Consider the following 24,679-nt stretch of genomic DNA (forward strand, 5'->3'; position numbering starts at 1 on the left):
TCTCTGCTGTGGCCAGGGAGTGCAGTGGAGGATGGCCCAAGTCCTTGGGCCCTGCACCCCATGGGAGACCAGGAGAAGCACCTGGCTCCTGCCATCGGATCGGCGCGGTGCGCCGGCCGCAGCGCACCTACCGCGGCGGCCATTGGAGGGTGAACCAACGGCAAAAAGGAAGACCTTTCTCTCTGTCTCCCTCTACTGTCCACTCTGCCTGTCAAAAAAAAAAAAAAAAATTAAAAAAAAAAAAAAAAAAAGAGGACGCTCTCCACTCAGCCAGCCTCCTGCTTGGAGGCCTGTTTGCTGTGTGTTTATTAGTAGTAGTATTATTAAAGGTAGGTCTTTATGACTACCACATTTTTGTTTTCTTTATCACCAGAAAGCCTTCGCTAAGCATGTATTAAGGAAAACACCAAGAAAAGAAAACTAAACCTACCTGGATTCTCTTACCTGGTACTTCATAATCTAAGAACCCCCTTGCCCCTCTGTCTACCCCCCACATTTTTCCAAAACATGCCTTTTTTTAAACAAGGAAGCAGAGGAGCTGGCACTGTGGCAATAGTGAGTAAATAGTGAGTAAAGCCACCACCTGCAGTGCCAGCATCCCATATGGGTGCTGGTTTGAGTCCCGGCTGCTCCACTTCTGATCCAGCTCTCTGCTATGGCCTGGGAAAGCAGCGGAAACCCTGTACCCACATGACTTGGAAGAAGCTCCTGGCTCCTGGCTTTGGATTGGCCCAGCTCTAGCCATTGTGGCCATTTGGGGAGTGAACCAGCAGATAGAGGACCTCTCTCTCTCTGCCTCTGCCTCTCTCTAACTTTGCCTTTCAAATAAATAAATAAATCTTTGAAAAAAAAAAAAAAGGAAGCAGTATAACCAACTAGGTTGATAATATAACAAGGCTGAATGGGACACAGTAGAGGATAAATTAGTGGAGATGGCTGGATGGTTGGAAACAAGTGCTTTTTTTTTTTTTTTTTTAGGATTTATTGTATTTATTTGAAAGGCAGAGTTATAAAGAGAGAAAAGGAGAGGCAAATCTTCTGTCTGCTATGGTTCACTTCCCCAAATGGCTGCAACAGCTAGGACTGGGTCAGGGTGAAACCAGGAGCCAGGAGCTTCTTCCGGGCCTCCTACATAGGTGCAAGGGCTCAAGCACTTGGGCCATTCTCTCTGATATGGGATGCCCGGTGTCACAGGTGGCAGCGTCACCCACTATGCCACAATGCCAGCGCCTCTGATTTTTCTTTTAAATTTTGTTTGTTTAAAGGAATTTTTTTTTCTTTTTCTTTTTTTTTTTTTTTGGACAGGCAGAGTGGACAGTGAGAGAGAGACAGAAAGGTCTTCCTTTTGCCGTTGGTTCTAGTCCCGGTTGGGGCGCCGGTTCTATCCCAGTTGCTCCTCTTCCAGTCCTGCTCTCTGCTGTAGCCTGGGAGGGCAGCGGAGGATGGCCCAGGTGCTTGGGTCCCTGCACCCGCATGGGAGACCGGAAGGAAGCACCCAGCTCCTGGCTTCGGATCGGCACAGCGCCAGCCATGACGGCCATTAGGGGAGTCAACCAACAGAAGGAAGACCTTTCTCTGTGTCTCTCTCTCACTGTCTATAACTCTACCTGTCAAATAAAAATTAAAAAAATACATTAGATTCTCAGGGTCATAGTAAAACATGATAATTACAACAAAATTCTCATCAATTGTCATGTTAATGTGATATTAATACAAAGAGAAGAGATTCATTGTAGTTCATAGATAGAATTCCCCTTCCTTCCCTCTTGCTTTCCGAGTTAGAAATTCCAAAAACACCACTGTAAGAGGAGAGTGGTATCAAGGTTCCCAATCCCAGAACTTTCTCCCCAGTCGTGCTCAACTGCGTGTCCGACTTAGAGATGTAATTTTTGGAGCTCTTGCTCTGGGCCTGTAGGAGCTAGTTTTCACTTCCTTGTGTGTGTGTGTGTGTGTGTCCAGTCTTTGGTTGTATCAACATTTTCTCATATATAATTATCGTAAGTCAGAAAACATAATCTGATTCATGGTGTGTGAATCTTGTCATAATGAACTCATTCTATCACATTTTCAACATATGTGAGTAAAAATTAAGTGTAATTAAGTAAGAAACACATTCCTCCGGGTGCTGAGTGACAGCTCTTGTCCTTGCAGGTGGGGTGGAAGACAACCCGTGAGTATTACACCTTCATGTGGGTCACTTTGCCCGCTGACCTAAACAAGGAATCAGCCAAACAGCAGGAAGTCCAGTTCAAAGGTGAGAAGCTACTGGATCAAAGGTGTTGGAGACGGTAGCCAAGACTGGTTCATTTCCTTGAGCTTGAGCTTTCTGGGACAGATAAAAAGATTTCTAGCTTTAAAATTTCTGAAATAGATCTTAGTTTTTTGTTTGTTTGTTTTTTTCTTTTTTTAATTAAAAGTCATGTTGTGTTTCCAGCTTATTACCTGCCCAAGGATGATGAGTATTACCAGTTCTGCTACGTGGATCAGGATGGCGTAGTCCGGGGAGCAAGTATTCCCTTCCAGTTCCGTCCAGAAAATGAGGAAGATATCCTGGTTGTTACCACTCAGGTCTGTGAATATCTCATGTTTTCCTTAAGCATAGTGGTTCCAGGATAGGAGAGGGGAATTTGGATCAATTAAGAGCTTGTTGAATATCTAACAGATACTGCTGGGAGAACGTATACAGCACCCACTCAGCCCACGTGGGAGTGACTCAGGAATGTCAGCGAGAACCACAGAGCTGGCATCGTAGCACAGTGGTTTCGGCTGCCGCTTCTGATGCTGGATCCAATATCAGATCTCCAGTTTGTGTCCTGGCTGTCTGCTTCCGATCCACCTCCCTTGCTAATGTACCTGGAAAGGCAGTGGATGATGGCCCAAGTGCTTGGGTCCCTGCCGCCCACCTGGGAGACCTGAATGGAGTCCCCTGGCTTCAGTCTGGCCCAACCCCTGCCATTGCAGCCATCTGAGGCGTGAACCAACAAATGGAAGATCTCTCTCTCCCCTTCCCCCGTTCTCTCCCTTTCCATCTTTCCCTGCTATCTCTACTCCCCTTTTCCTCCTGACTCCGTCACTCTGCCTTTCAAATAAATCGTTTCTCCCTACCCCAAAGATGTATCTATTTATTTATGTATTTATTTATTTGAAAGGCAGAGCCAGGGAAAGAGATCTTCCACCTACTTCCAAATGGCTGCAATAGTCAGGGCTAGGTCAGGCCGAAGCCAGGAACTCCATCCAGGTCTCCCATGTGGGTGGTGGGGGCCCAAGCACTTGGACCATCTTTTACTACTGCTTTCCCAGATACATTAGCACGGAGCTGGATCAGAAGCAGAGCAGCTGGAATTCGAACTGGCACTCATATGGGATGTCAGCATTGCAGTTAGCAGTTTAATTCGCTGTGCCACAATACTGGCAATAATCTTTTAAAGATTTATTTATTTTTATTAAAAAGGCAGAGTTATAGAGAAGAGAGAGAGAAAGATCTTCCATCTGCTGGCCTCCATCTGCTGATTCACTCCCCAAATGGCCACAATGGCCAGGACTGGGCCAGGCCAAAGCTAGGAACCCAGAGCTTCTTTCAGGTCTCCCACGTGGGCCATCATCCACTGCGTTTCCAGGCACATTAGCAGGGGAGCTGGATTGGAAATAGAACCACAAGGACTCTAACCAGTGCCCATATGTGATGCCAGGTGGAGACTTAACCTACTACGCCACAATACCACCACCCCCCAAATAAATAATCAGGAACCAGCGCTGGGCACTGCAATGTGGGATGTGGGCGTCTTTTCTACTCAACACCTGCTCCCTGGAATGTTCTTTTGTAGGGCCAGGTGGAAGAGATTGAGCAGCACAATAAGGAACTTTACAGAGAAAACCAGGAGCTGAAGGACAGCTGTGTCAGCCTCCAGACACAGAACGCAGACATGCAGGCCGAGCTACAGAGGAAGCAGGTATGGCTGCGGTTCACAGTGACCTTGAGCATGGAGATCAGAATTGGATGCTGCCACTTATCCATCACGATTTTGTGTTTTGCCTGTGATCTCACTCCTTTACACTATTGCTTTATAGGCACGTTAGAAGTTTTATAGGGACCGGTGCCGCGGCTCAATAGGCTAATCCTCCGCCTGCGGTGCCAGCACACCGGGCTCTAGTCCTGGTCAGGGCACCGGATTCTGTCCCGGTTGCCCCTCTTCCAGGCCAGCTCTCTGCAGTGGCCCGGGAGTGCAGTGGAGGATGGCCCAAGTCCTTGGGCCCTGCACCCACATGGGAGACCAGGAGAAGCACCTGGCTCCTGCCTTTGGATCAGCGGGGTGTGCCGGCCGCAGCAGCCATTGGAGGGTGAACCAATGGTAAAGGAAGTCCTTTCTCTCTGTCTCTCTCTCTCTCTCTTTCTCCCTGTCCACTCTGCCTGTCAAAAATAAAATTTAAAAAAGAAGTTTTATAGGGATTATTTTATTTAAATTTCATGGCAATCCTTTATTATCTCAGTTTTGTAGATGAGTAATCTGAGGTTTAGAAGGGTTCCATAACCAGGGGCCAGCGCTGTGGCATAGTGAGTAAAGCCGCTGCCTGCGGTGCCAACATCCCATATGGGCGTTGGTTTGAGTCCCAGCTGCTCCACTTCCGATCCAGCTCTGTGCTATGGCCTGGGAAAGCAGTGGAAGATGGCTCAAGTCCTAGGGCCCCTGTACCGTGTGGGAGACCCAGAAGAAGCTCCTGGCTTCGGATCGGCTCATCTCTGGCTGTTGCTGCCATTTGGGGAATGAACCAGTGGATAGAAAACCTCTTTCTCTCTCTCTCTCTCTCTCTCTCTCTCTCTCTCTCTCTCTCTCTCTCTCCTTCTCTCTGTGTGTAACTCTGACTTTCAAATAAATAAATCAATATATTTTTTTTTTAAAGAAAAAGAAGGATTCCATAACCAGTTGGTAGAGCCCAGATTGAAACCCACTGTTTCTTCCCATTGCCTATTTATAGCTTGAAATATTTTCCTTGAGTTGCTAGATGAATGTCAAGAGCAGAGAGAGTTAGTGTTAAAGTTAGGTTGCAGATTTGCCAAGCTCTGTTACTCCTGATTGGAATATTCCTCCAGATCAGCAGGTGATGAATGAGAGCTGATGATACTGGGAGCTCTGCTGCAGGGAAGAGCCTTCTCTGAAGTCTATAAGCGAGAAATCGGAGAGGCCTGCAGCTTAGAGCAGGGAGGCGATATTGATGTACAAGTCACCTCACTGCAGATTGGAATTAGGAAAGAAATGTAATGACCAACATGGTGGCCACTGGCCACACGGACACTAGAAATGTGACTGTATGGAGACATGTTGTGTTCAGAAAATATAAACTGTAATTCAGAGATTTTGCAAAAAAAGTAAAATATTTCCTCTTTATTGTTTACATGTTGAAATGATATTTTAGCTATACTAAGTTATACTATTTAGCCAGATTGGCTTGTACTATTAAAATTAATTTCATCTGTTTCTTTTCAGTTTTTTTTTTTATTATTTATTTGAAAGGAAAAGTTACAGAGGCAGAGAGAGAGAGAGGTCTTCCATCTGCTGGTTCACTCCCCAAATGGCCGCAACGGCCAGAGCCGTGCCGATCCAAAGCCAGGAGCCTGGAGCTTCTTCTGGGCCATCTTCTACTGCTTTCACGAGCCATAACAGAGAGCTGGATTGGAAGTAGAGCAACCCAGTCTTGAACTGGCGCCCATATGGGATGCTGGCACTACAGACAGCAGCTTTACCCATTACACCACAGCACCGGCCCCTCTTTTCAGTTTTTTAAACAAATTTTTAGATTACATATGTGGTTCTTAATTGATTAGACAGCACTTTTCCAGGAAAAAAGCAGCTTTGTTTCTTGTGCCAGAGAACCGTGTCTAGTGTGTAACTGGCACTCAGGAAATACTTGTTTGGTGAATTAGTGGACACGTACAAGCTCCAGTAGAAAAGAAATTAGGGTAGATAATTTTTCATATGAGAAGAATATATTTAAAACATTTTACTATGGGAGTCCCTTTACTTGGGTATTTCATTCACTGCTGTGTGGTGCTATGTCTGATATACAGTAAGTGCACAATACATATTTTTGGCTACCTAAGATGCTAACAGTGATCTTACAAATGGTCCATCACATTGGTGATGTCCCGATCTACAGGAAGAACTGGAAACCCTACAGAGCATCAATAAGAAGTTGGAACAGGAAGCCAAAGAGCAGAAGGACCGTTGGGAGACAGAGCTGCTGCAGTGAGTGTCCCATCATTCCTGGGTGGGAGGACCTCGGGACGGTCGGACTAGATTTCTGGAGTTTGTTAGAAAGCCCTCTTCCCATCACGACAGTGGTAGCTATGATTCTTCTCCCTTTGAATCATGGGCTCTTTAATTACAGGTTAGAGAACTGGTATCAGAACAGGCAGAAGAAATTATCTGAATTCAAGTATCAGTTTTTGGGGGTCAGAAAGTCAAAACAGGACTGCAGTGGAGACCCGTAGATTTTAAAATAACTGCAGGACTAGGGCCAGGCCGGCCGTCAGTCGGTGCTGACCACAGCTTCCCCACCTCCGCAGACTGAAGGCGCACAATGAGAAGATGTCCTCAGAGAACGAGAAAATGGGCGTCAGAGTGGATCAGCTGCAGGTGGGTGACGTCATGCCGCTGCCCCAGGGTGCATCACTGTGCTGAGTGCCTGTGGCATCCCGTACAGAGCATCAGACTGAAGTCTCGGGTTATGTGCCTTCCATTCTGGAGAACATTCCTCCCTCTCCTGTTTTTATTTCTTTTTAACTTATTTGAGAGACAAAGAGAAAGAACTCCCATCTGCTGATTCAGTCCCCAAATGCCCACAACACCTGACTGAGGCTGGGACCTGGGACCTCACTCCAGGTCTCCTCCATGGGTGGGGCAGGAACCCAATCACCTCACCCATCCCAGCTGCCTCCCAGGGTCTGCATCAGCAGGGAGCTGGAGTCAGGAGCCGGCCATCGGGTCCAGGCATCTTAAGCAGTAGGCCAACCACCTGCGCCCAGCGCTGTGTTTTGTTTAATAGTTGCAGTCTTCAAGGAACTGAATAATTTGTTCAGTCTGTGTTTATCATAAACTCTTAAGGTTGATGACCGTCATCTATACCAATGGTTTTTACACCTTTCTCTTACAGCCACAAAATCTTTTCAAACAAAATCTTCCTCAAGGCCGGCGCCGTGGCTTAACAGGCTAATCTTCCGCCTTGCGGCGGCGCCGGCACACTGGGTTCTAGTCCCGGTTGGGGTGCCGGCACACCGGGTTCTATCCCGGTTGCCCCTCTTCCAGGCCAGCTCTCTGCTATGGCCCGGGAAGGCAGTGGAGGATGGCCCAAGTGTTTGGGCCCTGTACCCCATGGGAGACCAGGAGAAACACCTGGCTCCTGGCTTTGGATCAGCAAGATGCGCCAGCTGCAGCGGTCATTGGAGGGTGAACCAACGGCAAAAAGGAAGACCTTTCTCTCTGTCTCTCTCTCTCACTATCCACTCTGCCTGTCAAAAAAAAAAATCTTCCTCAAAAGCCTGGAATGTAAAGCAGATAATCCCAGAACTGCTGTCATTTTTAGGAAACTGTACCTTTAAAAAAGGGGGTCTTTGCTAGCCGTTGTGGGCATTTGGGGAGTGGGCTCACAGGTGGAAGATTTTCCTCTCTCTGCCTCTGTCTCTCTCTCTCTGCCACTCTGCTTTTCAAATTAATAAAGAAATAAAAATTAAAGAGATAAAGGCTTTAAAGAGTAGTTTGTCTCATTTAGCTGAGTTGAGCCCTAGGGTATAAGTTGGAGCTGAGAAGGTGAAGGCTGGGCAGGCGCCGTGGCTCACTAGGCTAATCCTCTGCCTGTGGCGCTGGCACCCCGGGTTCTAGTCCCAGTTAGGGCACCGGATTCTGTTCCGGCTGCTCCTCTTCCAGGCCAGCTCTCTGCTGTGGTCCAGGAAGGCAGTGGAGGATGGCCCAGGTCCTTGGGCCCTGCACTTGCATAGGAAACCAGGAGAAGCACCTGGCTCCTGGCTTCGGATTGGCGTGGCGTGCTGGACGTAGTGGCCATTTGGGGGGAGAACCAACAGAAGGAAGACCTTTCTCTCTGTCTCTCTGTCTCTCTCTCTCTCACTAACCCTGCCTGTAAAAAAAAAAAAAAAAAAAAAAAGAGAAGGTTAAAGTTTTCTAAGGAATACTTGGCAGTGGGCAGAGCAAGGGAAACACATCGCTTCCTGTTTCTGTTCTCTGAATTTCAGTGTCATTCCTGGTGAGTTTTCCTCTTTTATATCTTGGTTGCATTCGCTGGTTTTGCTTTAGGTCCAGGTGTCAACTCAAGAGAAAGAAATGGAGAAGCTTCTTCAGGGAGATCAAGACAAGACAGAGCTGTTGGAACAGATGAAAAAGGAAAATGGCCAACTCTTTCTCAGTTTAACTGAACAGGTAGGGTGATGGAAGACAGCAAGACTTGTAGGCATTTGTAAGAAAATAGTCGTGGTTCTTGTCTTTAGCACATACCCAGTATCGCTGGCCCCTAGGAAGGTCTCAGAGGAAGCCAACTGAAACGAGGCATCTTGGGGCTTTCCTCAGAAACAAACAGGAGACTCGCCCCTCCTGTGCACCTGCTTGCCTTTGAGTCCAGCAGGCCCTTTCCCCGTGCATGCGTGCATCCTCCCAGCAGTGGTCCTGAAATCTGTTTTTCTACAGAGGGAGCAGCAGAAGAGGCTCGAGCACACTGTGGAGGAGATGAAGGAGAAAGAATCCCGAGCGGCAAGGAAGCACGAGGAGTTAACGGCATGTCTGTCTTTGGATGGCTATGTGGGAGGGGCTCTAGAGACAGGAAGACAGGAGGGTCCATTTGCAGGAGCTAGAGAGGGTAAATAAGGCAGATTAGAGTAGCGTTCACTCTTGGATGTTTTGCTGTCTACCCAAAAGGACAGAGCATCTGCCATCTGTGCGCTACTGGGAGAGGTGGGCCTTTATAGGAGTGTTAAAGCGATGATGAAGGTTAAATACCGTGACAGTTACAGTAAGTGGAGTCTTGGGCTAGGAGTCACGTGGAATAACCCTTAGCCCCGCCTTACAATTCGTATAGGACAGATGGATTAATGGTTATAAAGAGCTCTACAACAGCAAATCACAACACTCACAGCAACATTTGTTACAGTTAACATATTAGCCATTATCATTATAAGTTATTCTGAGTTATAGTAATATAGAAATGAAAGCCTAACTGACTTATAATTACCTATAGCGTATTATCAGAAAAAAGGCCTCATGGTATGGACAGGCACCTGGGAGGTCCATTCTCTGAACTGATGTCAGGGCAGGAGAAATCCTGATGTCTGCAGTGCATCTGTTGGGGTTGGAGCTCACATTTATATATGCACCGTTCAGTCACTCGGCCATCTTCAGTCAGTTACTGAGTGCCTACCATATGTAAGGTAGTGTATGTTTTAGCACACTATAGAGTAGAACAGAACTTGCGAATCCATGAGAAATATGGATTTCCAGCTTCTGAAAAACCAGATCATCTGGCAACACTGAGCCCATGTTGCGGGCCACAGCAGCAGAGTCTAGAGCCCATGCACCCCTTTTTTTTTTTTTTTTTTAAGGATTTATTTATTTATTTGAGAGGCAGAGTTAACAGATAGAGGGAGATACAGACAGAGAGGTCTTCCATCTGCTGGTTCACGCCCTAAATGGCCACAATGGCTGGAGCTGGGCCGATCCAAAGCCAGGGGTCATGAGCTTCTTCCAGGTCTCCTGCGTGGATGCAGGGGCCCAAGCACTTGGATATTCTTCCAGGGCTTTCCCAGGCCATCAGCAGGGAGCTGGATTGGGAGCAGCCAGGACTCAAATCGGTGCCCACATAGGTTTCTGGCGCCACAGGCAGAGGCTTAACCTACTGGCACCGCCTCTGCACCCCCAACGTGGGTCCTGTGCTCTCCACCTGACCACAGTCTTCGCTGTTATCGTAATAACTCCTCCTTCCAGTTACCTGCCTGACCCCTACAGGCACGTGGGAGTCTGTGACCTCTGATGTAGCCAATACGCTAGTTTTAAATAATGCAGGGTCCTTCAAGGGTTCGGATGTCCTTGTGACAGGTATGGGTTTCTTTGGTTTCCATGAAGCATTTGTCAAGACCCAGGGGACTCGCCATCCGTCTGATAACAATTCTCTATTCCTCGTGCATCCAAAAAGCCTGACTATGAGGACTGTATCTTGTACTTCAGGAGCCTAGGAACAAGAAAACAACAGTGGAGGAGCAGTTAGTGCAAGAGGTGGAACGCCTAAAGGCAAAGGTAGAGGCCGGGAAAGCCTGTTTCTTAGAGAAGTACAAAGAGTGCCAACGACTCCACAAACAGATCAGGCAACTCAGGGCTGCCGCACTGGTAGGTGAACAGGGGTGAAGGGGCCCAGGGCCGCAAGGGGCGCGGAGGTTTGTGGACCTCAGAGCAAGCCGCAAGGACATATGCCCTCCTTATGGAAATGTATGTCCTCTTCAGAGGAGGAGGGCAGAAGCCACCTGGGGGGCCACCCCTGGAAACACCAGCCCTGGCTGAAGCACGGCTCGGGGCAGGGTTTGGTAAGCGTGGAGCAGGACTCTGCGCAGACTCAGCTAGTCCTCTCTTATTTCTACCTTTTGAGGAAGTGAAGCAGGACCGGAAGAGCCAGCAGGCGCCAGTGGGGCTGGGGAGCAAGGAGCCTGCAGTCAGCGCTGTCACCGGGTAGCCCCCTCGCATTACTACCTCAGGGTCGGCTACAAGCGCACAGCAGTTTGGGCACCAGCATTCAAATAAAAATCTTGGAACAAAACCACAACTAGCAGGATTAGCTTAAGTGTGTTTGTGAGGTATGCGCATGTGTGTGTCCGCAGGTAGGAGACGGGACGCTCCGGAGGGAGCATGGCACTGGTCAGGCCAACCCTTCCTTCTGGGAAGCTCAAGCCATGGGCGGGAGGGAATCACACAGTCTAAGCCTCCGGGCTTCCAGCTTGCTGGGTGAGGCAGGTTGGAGTGACGCCGAACAAGGCTGCACTCTCCCATGATGGCAGATCAGTCATGAGGTTTTCCCCAAGCTTACTCTTTCTCTTTGACCCCTCTCCCTCCCCTGATGCCTGTGGGCCTTTTGTTAAGTCACTTTTCTGGGAGTTGGTTTCCTGTCCTTGGTACCACTCCCTCCTCCCTAGGTCCCTTCTCCCACCTCCTCCCACCTCGGCCCCACCCCTCCGGAAGGCCAGGGCCTCTGCAGTCTCTCAGGGGATCCTAATCCTAGTTTTGTTTGTTGACAGGAAGAGAACTTTGACCTCTCAAGAAGACTTAGTGATAACAAGATTATGCTCGATGCTCTGCAGAGAGAGAAAGAGAACCTGGAAAGAGAAAATGAGGTAGGGACGTGAAGGAGGGTGGAAACCCTCAGGGGCCTAGGGGAAAGGAGCAGCTGGCCCAAAGCTGCAGCTGTAGAAACCTGAATGAAGAGGCCTGTGCTGGACGGGGCTGAAGCAGTTGCTCCCGAACAGAGTAAATGGAACCTGGCTTCCTAATCGACCACACACCCTCTTTGTTTTGCATGGCAGTGTCACCTGGAGGGGAGCGGCCTTGGTGAGCCCTGACTTATTTTTGCTTTTGGCCGCACAGCTGCTAAAAGCATGGTTTTTGCAGGGGAGGGTGATACCCTGGCAGGCTTTCGTGGTAGCGGGGGACCCCTCTCCCTCAGCACAACTTGTTCCTTTTCCTCTGCTGTCAACACCAGGCGCAGAAGTGCTCCGAACCACTGCTGGGGCCCACGCAGGCCCCTAATTAATGCTGGGCGTTCACTAACCACTTCATTCTTGCGCCCAACTGATACGGAGTATCTGCTGTATGTTAAACAGCAAGCTGGTTTTCACAGATGATTGATTGGCTGATTGATCGATTGAGGGGGATGGAAGCAAATCAGATGGTCACACCTGAAGTTGTTCTCCGTGAAAAAAACAGGCAGACAGGTGTCCATGCCTTCTGGCTGCTCCCCCTGCCTCTGCACTTCCAGCAGTTCTCCCCTCCACACTCCAAGCCTTCTGCACGGTGCCTCCAAGGGACCATTTCTATTTCTCTCTTCTCTTTTCAATTGTGTCTTTAAAAAAATGCCATCTTAATAGCTTTCCAGCATAGGGGTCACTGTTGTGCGACAGCTCCCCAGAACTTCTTCACCTCGCGACACTGAAACCCGTACCTGCCGGACACCAGCTTCCCCTGGGTGATCTCTTCGTGTTGATCTCACGCCCCTGTCCTGGGCTCTGTGCTGCCGTTGTCATTCACACTCTTGACTGGGATCTGTGGGCCTTGCCTTTGAAGTCCCAGTCTCCCGGGGGCCACACAGAATCTGCAACAACGTGGTGCTTGGAGGCTTTGTTAAGACCCACAGTAAAGCCTGCGTAGGAGGTTGAGGGGCGGTGTCCGAATGCCCTTTTTCTAGGAATGTTCCATGCCTGCACCACGTGTATCTTGTTCTCTCCTTTCTCACTGCTTGTCCTTCTCAGGGCTGTGCGCCCACCTCCCTCCCTTCCTCCCACGCTCTCTGTGGGTTTCTCCATTTAATGGGACAACACGTGAAGAACGGAAAATGACATCAGATGTGTATTTACATGGTGCTAGGAAACTGCCCAAGGTAGCCAACTGAAAGAATCGTTCTCCTCTCAACATCGCACCACTTTGACTAAACATGTCAAACTAACCTCACATGTCCACGCTGCTTTTGTACCATCCTTCCACGATGAGTATTCAGAGATGTGCAGTCCCTTGTGAGTGACTAGAACCAAATTCCGGAAGTACATGTCGGGTCAGAGATAAAGTACTCAGCTCGCTTCCCGCTTTCCCGTTCGACGAGTTATAGATGAGCATTTCTTGGGCTTCTCCAGTGCCGCGTTGTGAATGGAGACCTATAGGTACTGGGCATCTCTAGCCAGGCTCCTGTTGGCCATTCCTTGTCTCTCACATGCCTGTAAACTCTTTATCCTTAGCTCCTGAAGAAAGAGAATAGCAGATTGCTGAGCTACATGGGCCTGGATGTTGACTCTTTGTCGGATCCGATGCTGACTTCAAATCACGGAGGTGCAGGACAAAACCCAGGACTGGTCTATGGAAACCCATATTCTGGTAAGACAACTTTGCCATTCCAGCTGGCCGGCCCCTCCCTGCCTGCATCCGGCTCCCCCACTTCTTTTTGTTGCTGTTTGTTTTATTTGTTTGTCTGAGATGCTAATTAAGACCAGTCTCATTGTTAAGACTTGCTGGGCAGAAGCTGAGGCCCCAGTAGAAAGATTGCCAGGCAAGAAGTGTTAATTGAGAAATAAATCTGAATCCAGAAACCACAAATCAGATCCCGCGCCTAGAGGCAGCAGACACAAATTGAGTCCCATGGCTACATTCTAGATGTGTAAATCAGACGAATGTCTTTATGTAGGAGATACACACACCCAGAGCTGCGAGAGCTCGTTAAGGCGGCGCACTGCCCGCACACTGCCCATTGCCGCGGCCTCCCTGATGGCGTGACCGGGGGCAGCCAGAGCATGCTCCTCAGAAACTCTTGGGTGGCGGGACAAGAAGTAGGGGTGGGACTTGGGGCAACACTGTCCTTTTCAAACATGGAGCTTTTCTCTGTTGTCCCCAAAAGTGATAACAGACCTCATTTGCTTTTTTGGACAATTGTATTATCTTAAGAGGCACAACCTGATCTTTACAGTAGACAGGAGAAAAGGTTTACTTTTTTAAAAAGTTTTAAGTGCTTTTGCCCTCTTCCAACATAGTGACCTCGACAGAAATCAGAGCGAGTCCCTCCCTACCACTTTCTTTTAAAAAGAAAAAAAAAAGAAAAAAAGATTATTTATTTATTTGAAAGGCAGAGTTGTAGAGAGAGAGAGAGAGATCTTCTACCCACTGGTTCACTCCCCAAATGACCACAACAGCTGGAGCTGGGCCGATCTAAAGCCAGAAGCCCAGGGCTTCTTCCAGGTCTCCCATGTGGGTACAGGGACCCAAGCACTTGGGTCATCTGCTGCTGCTTTCCCAGGCCATCAGCAGGGAGCTGGATTGGAAGTGGAGCAGCAGGGACTCGAACCTGGTACCCATAAGGGATGCTGGCACTGCAGGCAGCTGCTTTACCCGCTGTACCACAGTGCTGGTCCCTCTCTACCACTTTATGGCTGAGGGTGGGGTAACTGGTAGAGGAAGTACAGTGCCCCTAATCCAGTCTGTTGGACTGATGAAGCAGGTGACCTGGAAGGAGACGTTTCAGCCACGTGGCACAGTATTGATGGCACCCCCAGCTGACCGTTCCATCCTTGTGGGCTGCTCAGGAACCCAGTGTCCACAGGCGCTGTCTTCCCAAATCACCACCTGCCTGCCTTTCTGGAGAACCCGCCCTGTACTGTGGCGGAGGAGAGGGCATTCTTTTGGAGCATGAAATGTCAGTGCGGTGCAGTGACCACATGAAGGGTTGAGAGGTCTTTGCTTTGCTGAGGTTGAGACCCTGTGTCCCCTGGAACTCCGTGCCCCGAGTCTTAGCGTCTCTGGGTGACAGGAGCCTGTGAGTGGACACTGCCGATCAAGCACAGGCTAAAGACAGGCTTGGCCATTCTTGGGCCAAGACAGAAACGGGATTCTGAGAAGACACAGACAGGGACCCAGGGTCCTGCATACCTCCGGTGACTGCGCCTGGAAGAGGTGAGCATAGCTTTGGGGACAAAGTGAGTTCCTTCTGTGAACTGGGAGGCTGTTTAGGAAAGTACCTCGTGTTGCAATGGAGTACTTTACAACGTACTTGCAATGACAGGGATAAAATTCAAAACCTCTTACATGGGGGGTGGGGGTGGGAACAGTATGTATAATAATATGAGAACAGTACTGTGTAGTGTTAAGACCTAGATTGAAAAAAATATAAAGGTAGGCTTAATAACTTAATAACTTCATGGCAGTAGATAGAGCTAGACAAATCCTGTTACATCTGCAGCTCTGTACTTTCTTTTCTTATTTTTTTTTTTAAGATTTATTTATTTATTTGAAAGGCATAGTTGTTACAGAGCGTCAAAGGCAGAGAGAGAGAGAGAGAGGTCTTCCATCTGCTGGTTCACTCCCCAGATGGCCGCAACAGCCAGAGCTGGGCCATTCTGAAGCCAGGAGCTTCTTCCTGGTCTCCCACACGGATGCAGGGGCCCAGACACTTGGGCTGTCTTACACTGCTTTTCCCAGGTGCATTAGCAAGGAAGCTGGATCAGAAGTGGAGCAGCTGGGATTTGAACTGGACCCATATGGGTTGCTGTTGACTGCAAGTAGCAGCTTTATCTGCTATGCCACAGTGCCAGTCCCCACATGGCTACAGTTTTACAGTCTATCCTCAGACTATTTGTGAAATTGTTGCCTCCCCACTCTGGAAACAGGTTTGCTATTTGTTGTGGTGCTGGAAATGCTATTTCATTAATTTTTCCTCATTTCTATTCGTCACTGACTTAGATCCCCTCTCTCAGGGGTCAGTGATATATTCATGGCGTATGAGAGAGAATCAGAGGCAATGGGGAGAAAGGGAACAGTGAGGGGAACAGAAAATACCTATTAGAACACAACTGGAGAATTGAGGGATGATATTTTTTCATTGAATTAAATCTCTTTTTATTATCCTCAGGTATCCAAGAAAGTTCCTCCTCTGGCCTGGTAAGTACTTGACTCGTGAGATCTCTCAAATTCTAGAGAATGTTTTCCCTCCAGCTCCAGTCCATGGGAGAGCCACAGGGAGGCTGGTCCATTCTGATAACTCCAGAAGTCAGTGGGGCAGTGTCTTCTGGGCCCAGCGCTGAGCGGGGTTGAGGTGGGAAGAAGGCACAGTTTGTCCCCGGGCTTTCTGCTCAAGATCCCTGGCTGTGACTTGAGTCTGGTAGCCCCTCTAGGGAGGTGGTGTGAACTGAGCTGCTTGCCAAACAAGGCCTTCCAGCCTAGAAGCTGTGTTGTGTTGTGTTTTGTTTTTCAAATATGTATTTATTTATAAAGCAGCGAGAGATACCTTCCATCTGCTGGTTCACTCCCCAAATGGCCACAATAGCCAGGGCTGGGCCAAGCTGAAGCCAGGAGCCAGGAACTCCATTTGGATCTCCCATGTGGGTGGCAGGGACTCAAGCCATCATGCACTGCCTCCCAGGGAGCTGGATTGGAAGCAAAGCAGCCAGGGCTCCAACCAGCTCTCCAATATGGGATGTGGGTGTCCCAAGCTGTGGCTTAACCCACTGTGCCATCATGCCCACCCCTGAAAGTTGTGCTGACTACTCCAGCGATGTTAGGCCCTTTCCACGCTGGGGCTAGAGCAAACCCCAGTGGGTATCTCCAAATGTGAATCTGTTCATTCATGCACTGTTTCTTGAGTGCCTGCCGTGTGCCAGTCATACTAGGAGCTGAGTGTACAGTGGAAAACAGCAAGATGGACGTGTCTCAGCCACACGCAGCTGATGATGCTTCTGACCTCTTTGTTCTTCCTCCCAGTTCTCCGTCAAGAAGTGCCCCACCTGCAAATCAGACTTTGCTGACGACATTTGTGAGCAGCAGCACGTCTGTCTCAGTTGTCCAATTTGTCACAAGATCTTCCCAGCAAGAGAGAAGCAGATCTACGAAGACCACGTGTTATGCCACTCACTCTAAGTGTCCCAGCCTCGTGGATCGATGCTCTGCTTAGATAACTTATAGAGCAGAGAGAGCGTCTACTAGGGGTCCTATGAGTCAAGATCCTGCCTCACCTGAAGCAATCAGGGAGTCCCTCAGCCTGCTGCCCCGAGCGCTGGGGTCGCATCCACTATCTGGAGGATGGCGTTAGGGGCTTCTGCGTCCACCCTCGCAGGTTACCGCCTATAAGTCACATAACTCCAGCTGTGTCAGCCTCTCACCCATAACACCCATTCTTCCAAGGGTCTCAGGACAAGGGCCCTGGGGTAGAGCTCACCTGCTATTCACAGCAGTCTTTACCTGCTAGGAAGTGATTAATTTCCCAAGTTGTCCCGCTGTCATGTGAGGTCAGGCCTTGAGGGTGTGTGTCCTCGGTCCTAACCCTGGGCTACTCTTTCTCCTCGGGCCTCTGTCTCTGCTTGATTGCATCAGACCAGACAAACATGACACAGGGGAGAACGTGGCTGCCCAACCAAAGGTTCCCCATCCGCATCACTCAGCTCCCTGAAGAAGTTTATTCCTGCACAGTGGACAAGAAATACCATTTCAATCACAGAAAGCCTCCTTTCTAGATACCTCTGACATTTTCTAATCTGGTCTTTTCTATGCATAACACATAGCCTTTTGTGTTGTACATCCTTTTTCAATGGTTAGTTGGACTTAGAAACTATATGGCCTTGTTACTTTTTGAGCAGGTGAGTTTGAAGATGGATGTTGGAATAACGAGACAACCATTGTTACTATCTTATACTAAAAATAAAGCGCTCTTCTATTTCAGGGATTTAAGTAACTGAAACCTTCACTTTATGGCCTTTTATTTTTAAGCCGTGGACTAAACAAAAGGGTTCTGGGAATGGCAGATGGTCCCAAAGATTTCTGTTCACCTGTCTTAACTGTTCTACCAGAGAGCCCTGGCGGTTATCTAGAGCTGGAGAGGGAGGTGATGCAGCCGTAGCTTGAGAAACCTAGGGTCTGACTTCGTGCCGAACCTGCCGTGAATTTTTTTAAAAGGAGCAGTGTGGCTTTTGGCAGCCTTTGTGAACCAAGTTCAGTGACCTCCATCCAGATTTGCCTAATTGAACTATTAGAAAGCAGCTCCGTTTCCTCTCCCCTCGGGGACTGAACAAATGGAAATGACTCCCAGGCAGCCAACCAGCTGGTCTCCATAGAGACTTCTACAAAAACTTGGGGATGATATGAACATGATGTCATGAATAGCGCTGAGCCAGCCATGGCTCTGCGTGCCTACGGGGTTTTTCCCAACGTGACTGGAATTGTGCCCTGTCCTAGTCCCAGCTCCTAGCTTTGATTCCTCACACTTCTGTCGTGTCACCGCCTGCTGCAGAAGATGTCTCTTGAACTTTCTGCCCCCTTGAGAATCCTATGCGACATTCACACTGACTCCACAGTAGATGTACCGGGGCCGGGGCCACAGTCTGGAAGCAGACTTCCCAGCACATCCCCTTTCTCCCTGCACAGCTTCTGTTGCTCTCCAGGTAGTTCCGGTGAAGAACCGCGGTTTCCTTAGTTTTGTCCTAGTCAGCTCTTCATTAGGCCGGTGAGTGGAGAGGAGCAGCAGTGACATATTCCAAACCGGTGCTCCCCTCGGTGCCTGCCGCCCTGAGGGTGGCTGCGGAGCAGGAGCCCTGCCACAGGCTTGATGGAAAAGCAGTCGAGGTGGCAGTGACCCTTGTCACTGGGTGGAAAACAAAGCATCTTTTAGCACTGTCTCCCATCCCCGGCTGCTTTTCCCGAGGCCGAGCAGGGGCAAATGTAGCCGCAGGCAACTACTAGCACTAAAGGAAACCACGACTCAGATAATCCACTGCCCCCCCCCCTCCATCCCCCTTGCACCTACACATTTTATATTAGCTGTAAAATACCTGCCAAAAATTAGCAGGAACTTCGGGCGTAGGTAGTACTGATATCTACACTGGATTTTGGAGCCCAAATGTATTATGGCAGCAGGTCTTCTGGATTCATTTTCTCTCGGTCCAGCATTTCCATGTTTTTGTGTTAGCTCAGTACACTTACTTTATGGACAGTTGGGGGAAGGGGAGTTACCCTGGCAGAGGTGAATATGGAAGAAAACTAACGAGAGCTGGCAGAACATTTGGTAAACCAAGGCTCTTCACAACGCCTATAGCTTCGGCCCTTTTCCTTGATCTGGCCGGGAATTGCGATCACATGTAGGTGTTTACATGGCCCAGTCTCATTCTCCGGCCATTTGAGTGCTTTTCTATAGTGGCAGTGGATTGCACTGAGATAAGCATACTCTAACCTGGTCTCCTAGCAACAAACATGGATGAGCCAGTAGGCTGGGGCTGAGAGATACAGTTCATTACCTAAGAAAGAAGCAAAATGGACTCTACATGGAAATGAAACCCAAAAAGATATGCAGCTAATTGCCCTGAGTTAATGAATGTTAGGCCATCAGCTCAGGGCGGTTATGCCAGCCCCAATGTTCTCCTTAACTGACCTCGTGTAAATATTGAAGTATCTGCACATTCTTGCAGGGCTTTCTAGTTTAGAATATATCTCATGTATTCCCCGTGCACCTCCCATATCTGCAACAGACAAGGTACCTCACTCATCGTAATAGCTGAGTAAGCTGAAACGTGGAGAAATATCTTGATGAAATTGGAAACAACCCATACATCCACCAAGTGATGCCTCGATGAATAAAACATGGTGGTGTATCTGCACGTGGAATAGTGTTTGGCAGTGCCAAGGAGTGAAGTATCTGATATGCATGAACCTTGAGACCATGCCGAGTGAAAAGGCCCACATATTGTATGATTTCATTTGTAAGCAAATGTGTAGAAAAAAAATAGATGCATGGTTTCCTAGGACTGGAAGTTGTGGGGGAAATGGACAGTAACTGCTAACGGGAGTGGAGTTCCTAATGGAGTACAGAAAATGTAAAACTGATTATGGAGATGGCAGTGCGACTCTGAGGTAATGCTAAAAATCATGGAATTCCTTCAAATAGATACATTTTATGCCGTGTGAATTACATCTCAAGTTGCCATATTTTTTAAAGGTTAAAAAAGTAAATTACGGTGGTCATACATGGGCTAACGAGGGATCTCAAGTACAGATCACACAGCAGGTAACACTGTTGACTGTTGAACTTGGGCAGATTGTGCTTATCTCAGGACAACCACCACAGCTGTGTCAGGTTCTGCTTCTGTCTTGGGCTGGCAGCACCCGTCATTGGCGAAGGAATCAAGATGTACAGGGTCAGGCCAGCAGCATTAGTGGTTTCTGGGAATACCTTTCTGTAGAGATGAATGTCCCCAATAAAGTTGGGGGGAAGAGTCGTCAGTCCACAAATCCCAGGTAATCACATTAAGGGATCCAGCCTGCTCTACCTAATGGTATTACTTCTCCCTAGGGAACGAAAGAATACGACTCTCCGGGGGACTAAGTTTATTATTGTTCAGTCAGTCAACATTCATTGAGCACCCACAGTGTACAGAGCTAGTGTTGGGACAGCATTTAAAAAAATAGAAGAAGACAGGCCATCTTTCCCTGGGGAACCTACGAGATTAATGAAGACACTGTCTGTGCCCTCCTCCAGCTACTGGGGGTGGATGGGAGAGCCTCAGGTTTCAGGGGTCTCCCAACCTGATGGGGAAAGGAGACAACCACCCAGGAAAGCAATTTTAGGACCTAAGATGCGGGAGGCCATCCTGCAAACAGAACATCCGCCGTGGGACCTCAGTGTTAATTAATGTGTTTCCAAGCCCGAGTTCATGAGGCTTCATAGAGAAGTATGCTTTGGAGGAAGCCGAGGGACAGGCTCAGCCCCTGTGAAGGAGGAGGGAGAAGCAGCCCAGGAAGCAAGAGACTTTTAAGCAGAAGCGCTGAACAAAAAGAACGCAGCTTCTGTCCTAAAAGATAGCACAGTCCGGCTGAGTCACACCGAACGAGCGCTGTTTGAGCTAACGTGGGGTGGGGGTGTGGAGAGCCGCCAATGCCAGGCTGCCTGGTTCCCAGCACGAGGGGCCGGAGCTCAAGGCAACAGCGCTGCTGCCAACTCGTCCCACTCTCTGCCTGGTTTTCATTGTAGGCAAACTTTCTACGGCCCCTGGACCACAGGACCTAAAGCGGTTGCTACCAGTGCCTCTGGGTTTTTAAACCACTCACTCCCCATCCCCCAAAAGTCAGGTTCCCAATTGTAGATTGCAGCTAGGATGGCACAGCGCTCTCGTTCCTCGTCCAGTCCACACACTGGATCCCCTGAAACGGAGGAACCGGGAAGTGCACAGGACGACGTACTACTAAATAAAAGGAACGAACGTGGTGGAAGTCTCCAGGGAATTTTGCTGAATTTGTAGAGCACTTGAACCTGTGTGCTGTGTGTTCCATTTACATGACATCCTTCAAACTTCAGAACTGGAGAAATGGAGACTGGTGATTTCCAGTAGTTAGGCTGAAGTCAGAGGAGGGAGAGTGACGGGTGTGTTACAGAAGGGCCATGCGAGGGACCCTGTGGCAACAGAACTGTCTTTTGGGGGGCGGGGTAGTGGTTAAGCCTACATCCCATTCAGCGTGTCAGGTTCAAGTCCCGGCTGTTTGGCTTCTGGTCCAGCTTCCGGCTGATACACACCCCGGGAAGCAGCAGATGATGCCCAAGTATTTGTGTCCTTGCCACCCACAGAGGAGACCTGGATAGAGTTCTGGGCTGTTGACTTCAGCCTGGCCTACCCTTGGCTGGTACAGGCATTTGAGGAATGCCTCAGTGGAGGGAAGATCTCTCTCTGTTCCTCTATTTGTCTCTCTCTCACTGTCTCTCTGCCTTTCAATAAAAAAATGAAAATTTTTCAAAAGTCTGCTCCCACAGTCACAGTGCCTCCTCTTCTCAGTGTGTGCTCTCCTCTGTGTGTCTTTCTTACAAAGACATTTGTCACTGGATTTAGGGCCTGCCTGGATAATCTGGGAGAAAGGCCTGCCCTCAAAATCCTTAATCACATCTTTTGTCACATAAGGTGATAATCAGAGGCTCAGAGACTAAGGCGTGGATGTCTCTCGGGGAACCAGAGAGGTGGGGAGGAGTGGATGCTTATCAGGACTCTGGCGCAGATAACCGAGCTCAAAAGGACCAGCAGCCGCGGGGCGGGAGGAGAGGGGGTTCAGCCTGTTCGATTTGAGGGGCTTGCAGGCATTATCAGGATGCAACTGGGTAAACGTCCCAGTGAAGAGCTGAGTTCCAGCTGCAGCCTGCACCTGATTGGTGGTCCAGCTGAAGCCATTCAGGCACAAGCCAGCCTGCACAGAGCAGGAACACGGGCTGGGGTCCCGCCAGAGCCTGAGCGGCACCGACTTCAGGGCTTACGGCTGTGGACAGGAAGCCAGCTGGTGGCAAGGGAAGAGCAACCAGGAGAAACGTGGCAGCCTAGAAGCCCCTAAGCGAGAAACAGCTTCAGAAGATGAGCTCAGTAGTGTCAGAGCTGGGAGAAGCCCTTGATTGTCAGAATTGAATGTGGACCGGCGGGGGCGGGCGTTGTGGCAGGGCGGGTTAGGCTGTTGTTGGAGACACCCACGCCATGTCGGGGTTGCCTCCACCTTCCAGCTTCCAGCCAATGAGCCCGGGAGGCAGCAGGTGATGGCCCAAGTACCTGAGTTCCAGCCACCCCCATGGGAGACCGGGTGGAGTTCTGCGCTCCTGGCTTCTGCCTGGCCCAGCCCTGACTATTGCAGCCATCTGGGGAGTGAACCAGAGGATGGAACACACTTGCTCCCTCTCAATTTCTGTTGCGCTGCTTTTCAAGTAGATTGAAAAAAGTAAACATTTCTTTATTTTTTTTAAGATGACACTTTTTTTAAAAGATTTATTTATTTGCAAGTCAGAGTTACACAGAGAGGAGAGGCAGAGAGAGAGAGAGAGAGAGGTCTTCCATCAGCTGGTTCACTCCCCAAATGGCAGCAATGGCTGCAGCTATGCCGATCCGAAGCCAGGAACCAGGAGCTTCTTCTGGGTCTCCCGCACAGGTGCAGGGGCCCAAGGATTTGGGCCATCTTCTACTGCTTTCCCAGGCCACAGCAGAGAGTGGGATCAGAAGTGGAGCCGCCGGGACTTGAACCGGCGCCCATATGGGATGCCGGCGCTTCAGGCCAGGGTGTTAACCCGCTGTGCCAGAGCACCAGCCCCAAAAGTAAACATTTCTCAAAATGTTGACGTGCAAATAAGCTTGTTTTTAAAAACCATGCTCACTAAAGACATTTGAAATGCATCAAGGAGAAAATTAAAATCAAGTGTATTTGTAACAACCAAACCCAAGCACAATAAACATTTCCGCGCAGCTGTTTCTGTGTACAGAGAGCTTTACACAGACTGCAGTGCACACACGTGCGCACGTGCCGCCCTCTGAATCCTCACGGAGGAGCTGTCCCCCGGTAGGGAGACTGAGTCCTGGCTGCCCAGAGAGCGAATGGAGCTGGGGCACTGCCCCGGCCTCCTCCCCGGGGAAGTGGCTATGCAAACACCAGGGTCAATGCCTCACATGCATGTCAGGGCTAATCTGTCTTCAACACCTGCTCCCCAGCCTGCTGCGCCCTGCCCTGTGCCACCTCCGACCCCCCAGGAGGATCTCCACCAGCTCCCCACGGCTTGCTCCTCCTCATTGTTTCTTGCTGCTTCTCCCATTCCCCTTTTAGCCCCTCTTGCCAATAGCCCCCCTCAAACCACAGGAGGAGCCCCCGTGCCGCACTTCAGCCAGGAGCCTCCCGGCCCTGCCCTTCCCTTGTTTGCTTTTGCAGTTACACGTCCACTTCTCTGCCAACTGGCCCAGGACACATGCTGGCCCGACGTCCTGCCTGGCCGCCTGGGCTTCCTAACCACTGCTTCGTGCTGCCAGCCTGCGCCAGCCCTGGGCACACGGCTTCATTTGAATAACATCTCCAAACAGACTAGGAACAGGGAAAACCTCAAAACCGTGACAAAATGGGCCAGCATTGTGACACAGCAGGATAAGCCGCCACTTGGGAAGCCAACATCCCATAACAGAGTGCCAGTTCGAGTCCCGGCCGCTCCACTTCTGATCCAGCTCCCTGCTAATGTGCCTGGGAAGGCGGTAGGTGATGGCCCAAGTACTTGGGCCCCTGCCATCCATGTGGGAGACTCTGGCTTTGGCCTGGCCCAGCCCTGGCTGTTGCAGTCATCTGGAGGAATGAACCAGCTAATGGAAGATTCTCTCTCTCTCTCTCTCTCTCTCTCTCTCTCTCTCTCTCTCCCCCCCCCCCACCCCCCTCCCTCTCTCTCTCTGTCCCTCTGCCTTTCAAATAAATCTTTAAAATGTAACAAAATAACAAAATACACTGCCTTGTTTCTGAGCTCGGTGCTTTTGCTCCTCCCCAGTGGCTGCAAAAGGCAACCACGTGCATTTTCCTTGCTGTCCGCCCGTCCTGTCCCTCTACGGCTCCGCTCCCCAAAATGGCACCGACGGTCCTCTGGGCAAACCTCTGGCCCCAGGACTCATGGTCCACTGTATTATTGAAACCCGGTATGTACTGAGCACTCGAAGCGCTCTTACAGATGAAGGAGCCAAGGCTTAGCCAGGATGAGGACTTGCCGGGCTCTACCCAGCCGCAGGAGGCCAGGCTAGCCCTGGGTTCCAGTGCTTAGTCCTGTGCTGTTTGGGGCAACAGCAAGCCCAGCTGTGGGGGAGTGGGAGGGGTGGGTGTGGAGCCTGAAGCCAGCTTCCTGCCACCCAGCCACTCTGTTCCCTGCAGTAAAGTCCACAGTCCAGCGGGAAATTCCCTGTGAGTGACAACGACTCTTAAACTGGCCTGGAGATAAGAAGTGCCCGCCCAGAACCTCCGGCGCCACGCCCTGCAGCTGATGCACGCTCTTGCTCTGCTGTAACCCTGCCAGCACACGCCCTCCTACCGAGGGCCCCAGGAGGGTCCAGGCCCAACCCCAAGCCTCCCCGCCTCCCTCTGGGGAGCAGTTCAGCCCTGGCTGAGGCCGTTGTTAACGGTAAGCAGCGGGGAGATCTGGGGCGGGA

General features: G+C 49.8%; 1 protein-coding gene across 1 annotated transcript in view; it reads left to right on the top strand.

The window, feature by feature from the left end:
* The window catches only part of CALCOCO2 (calcium binding and coiled-coil domain 2), a 34,446-nt gene extending 16,998 nt beyond the window's left edge, over window positions 1-17,448 (top strand). Inside the window, exons 3-13 of the mRNA XM_062215755.1 lie at window positions 2,152-2,254; window positions 2,435-2,568; window positions 3,825-3,950; window positions 6,154-6,242; window positions 6,563-6,632; window positions 8,304-8,426; window positions 8,691-8,777; window positions 11,279-11,374; window positions 12,986-13,121; window positions 15,643-15,671; window positions 16,491-17,448. Coding sequence (XP_062071739.1) covers window positions 2,152-2,254; window positions 2,435-2,568; window positions 3,825-3,950; window positions 6,154-6,242; window positions 6,563-6,632; window positions 8,304-8,426; window positions 8,691-8,777; window positions 11,279-11,374; window positions 12,986-13,121; window positions 15,643-15,671; window positions 16,491-16,646 — 1,149 coding nt within the window. The 3' untranslated portion in view covers window positions 16,647-17,448. The remainder of the gene's footprint in view (window positions 1-2,151; window positions 2,255-2,434; window positions 2,569-3,824; window positions 3,951-6,153; window positions 6,243-6,562; window positions 6,633-8,303; window positions 8,427-8,690; window positions 8,778-11,278; window positions 11,375-12,985; window positions 13,122-15,642; window positions 15,672-16,490) is intronic.
* The last annotated feature ends 7,231 nt before the right edge of the window (window positions 17,449-24,679 follow it).

This window comes from Lepus europaeus, chromosome 18 (genome assembly GCF_033115175.1).
Source record: "Lepus europaeus isolate LE1 chromosome 18, mLepTim1.pri, whole genome shotgun sequence".
Taxonomy (NCBI): Eukaryota; Metazoa; Chordata; class Mammalia; order Lagomorpha; family Leporidae; genus Lepus; species Lepus europaeus.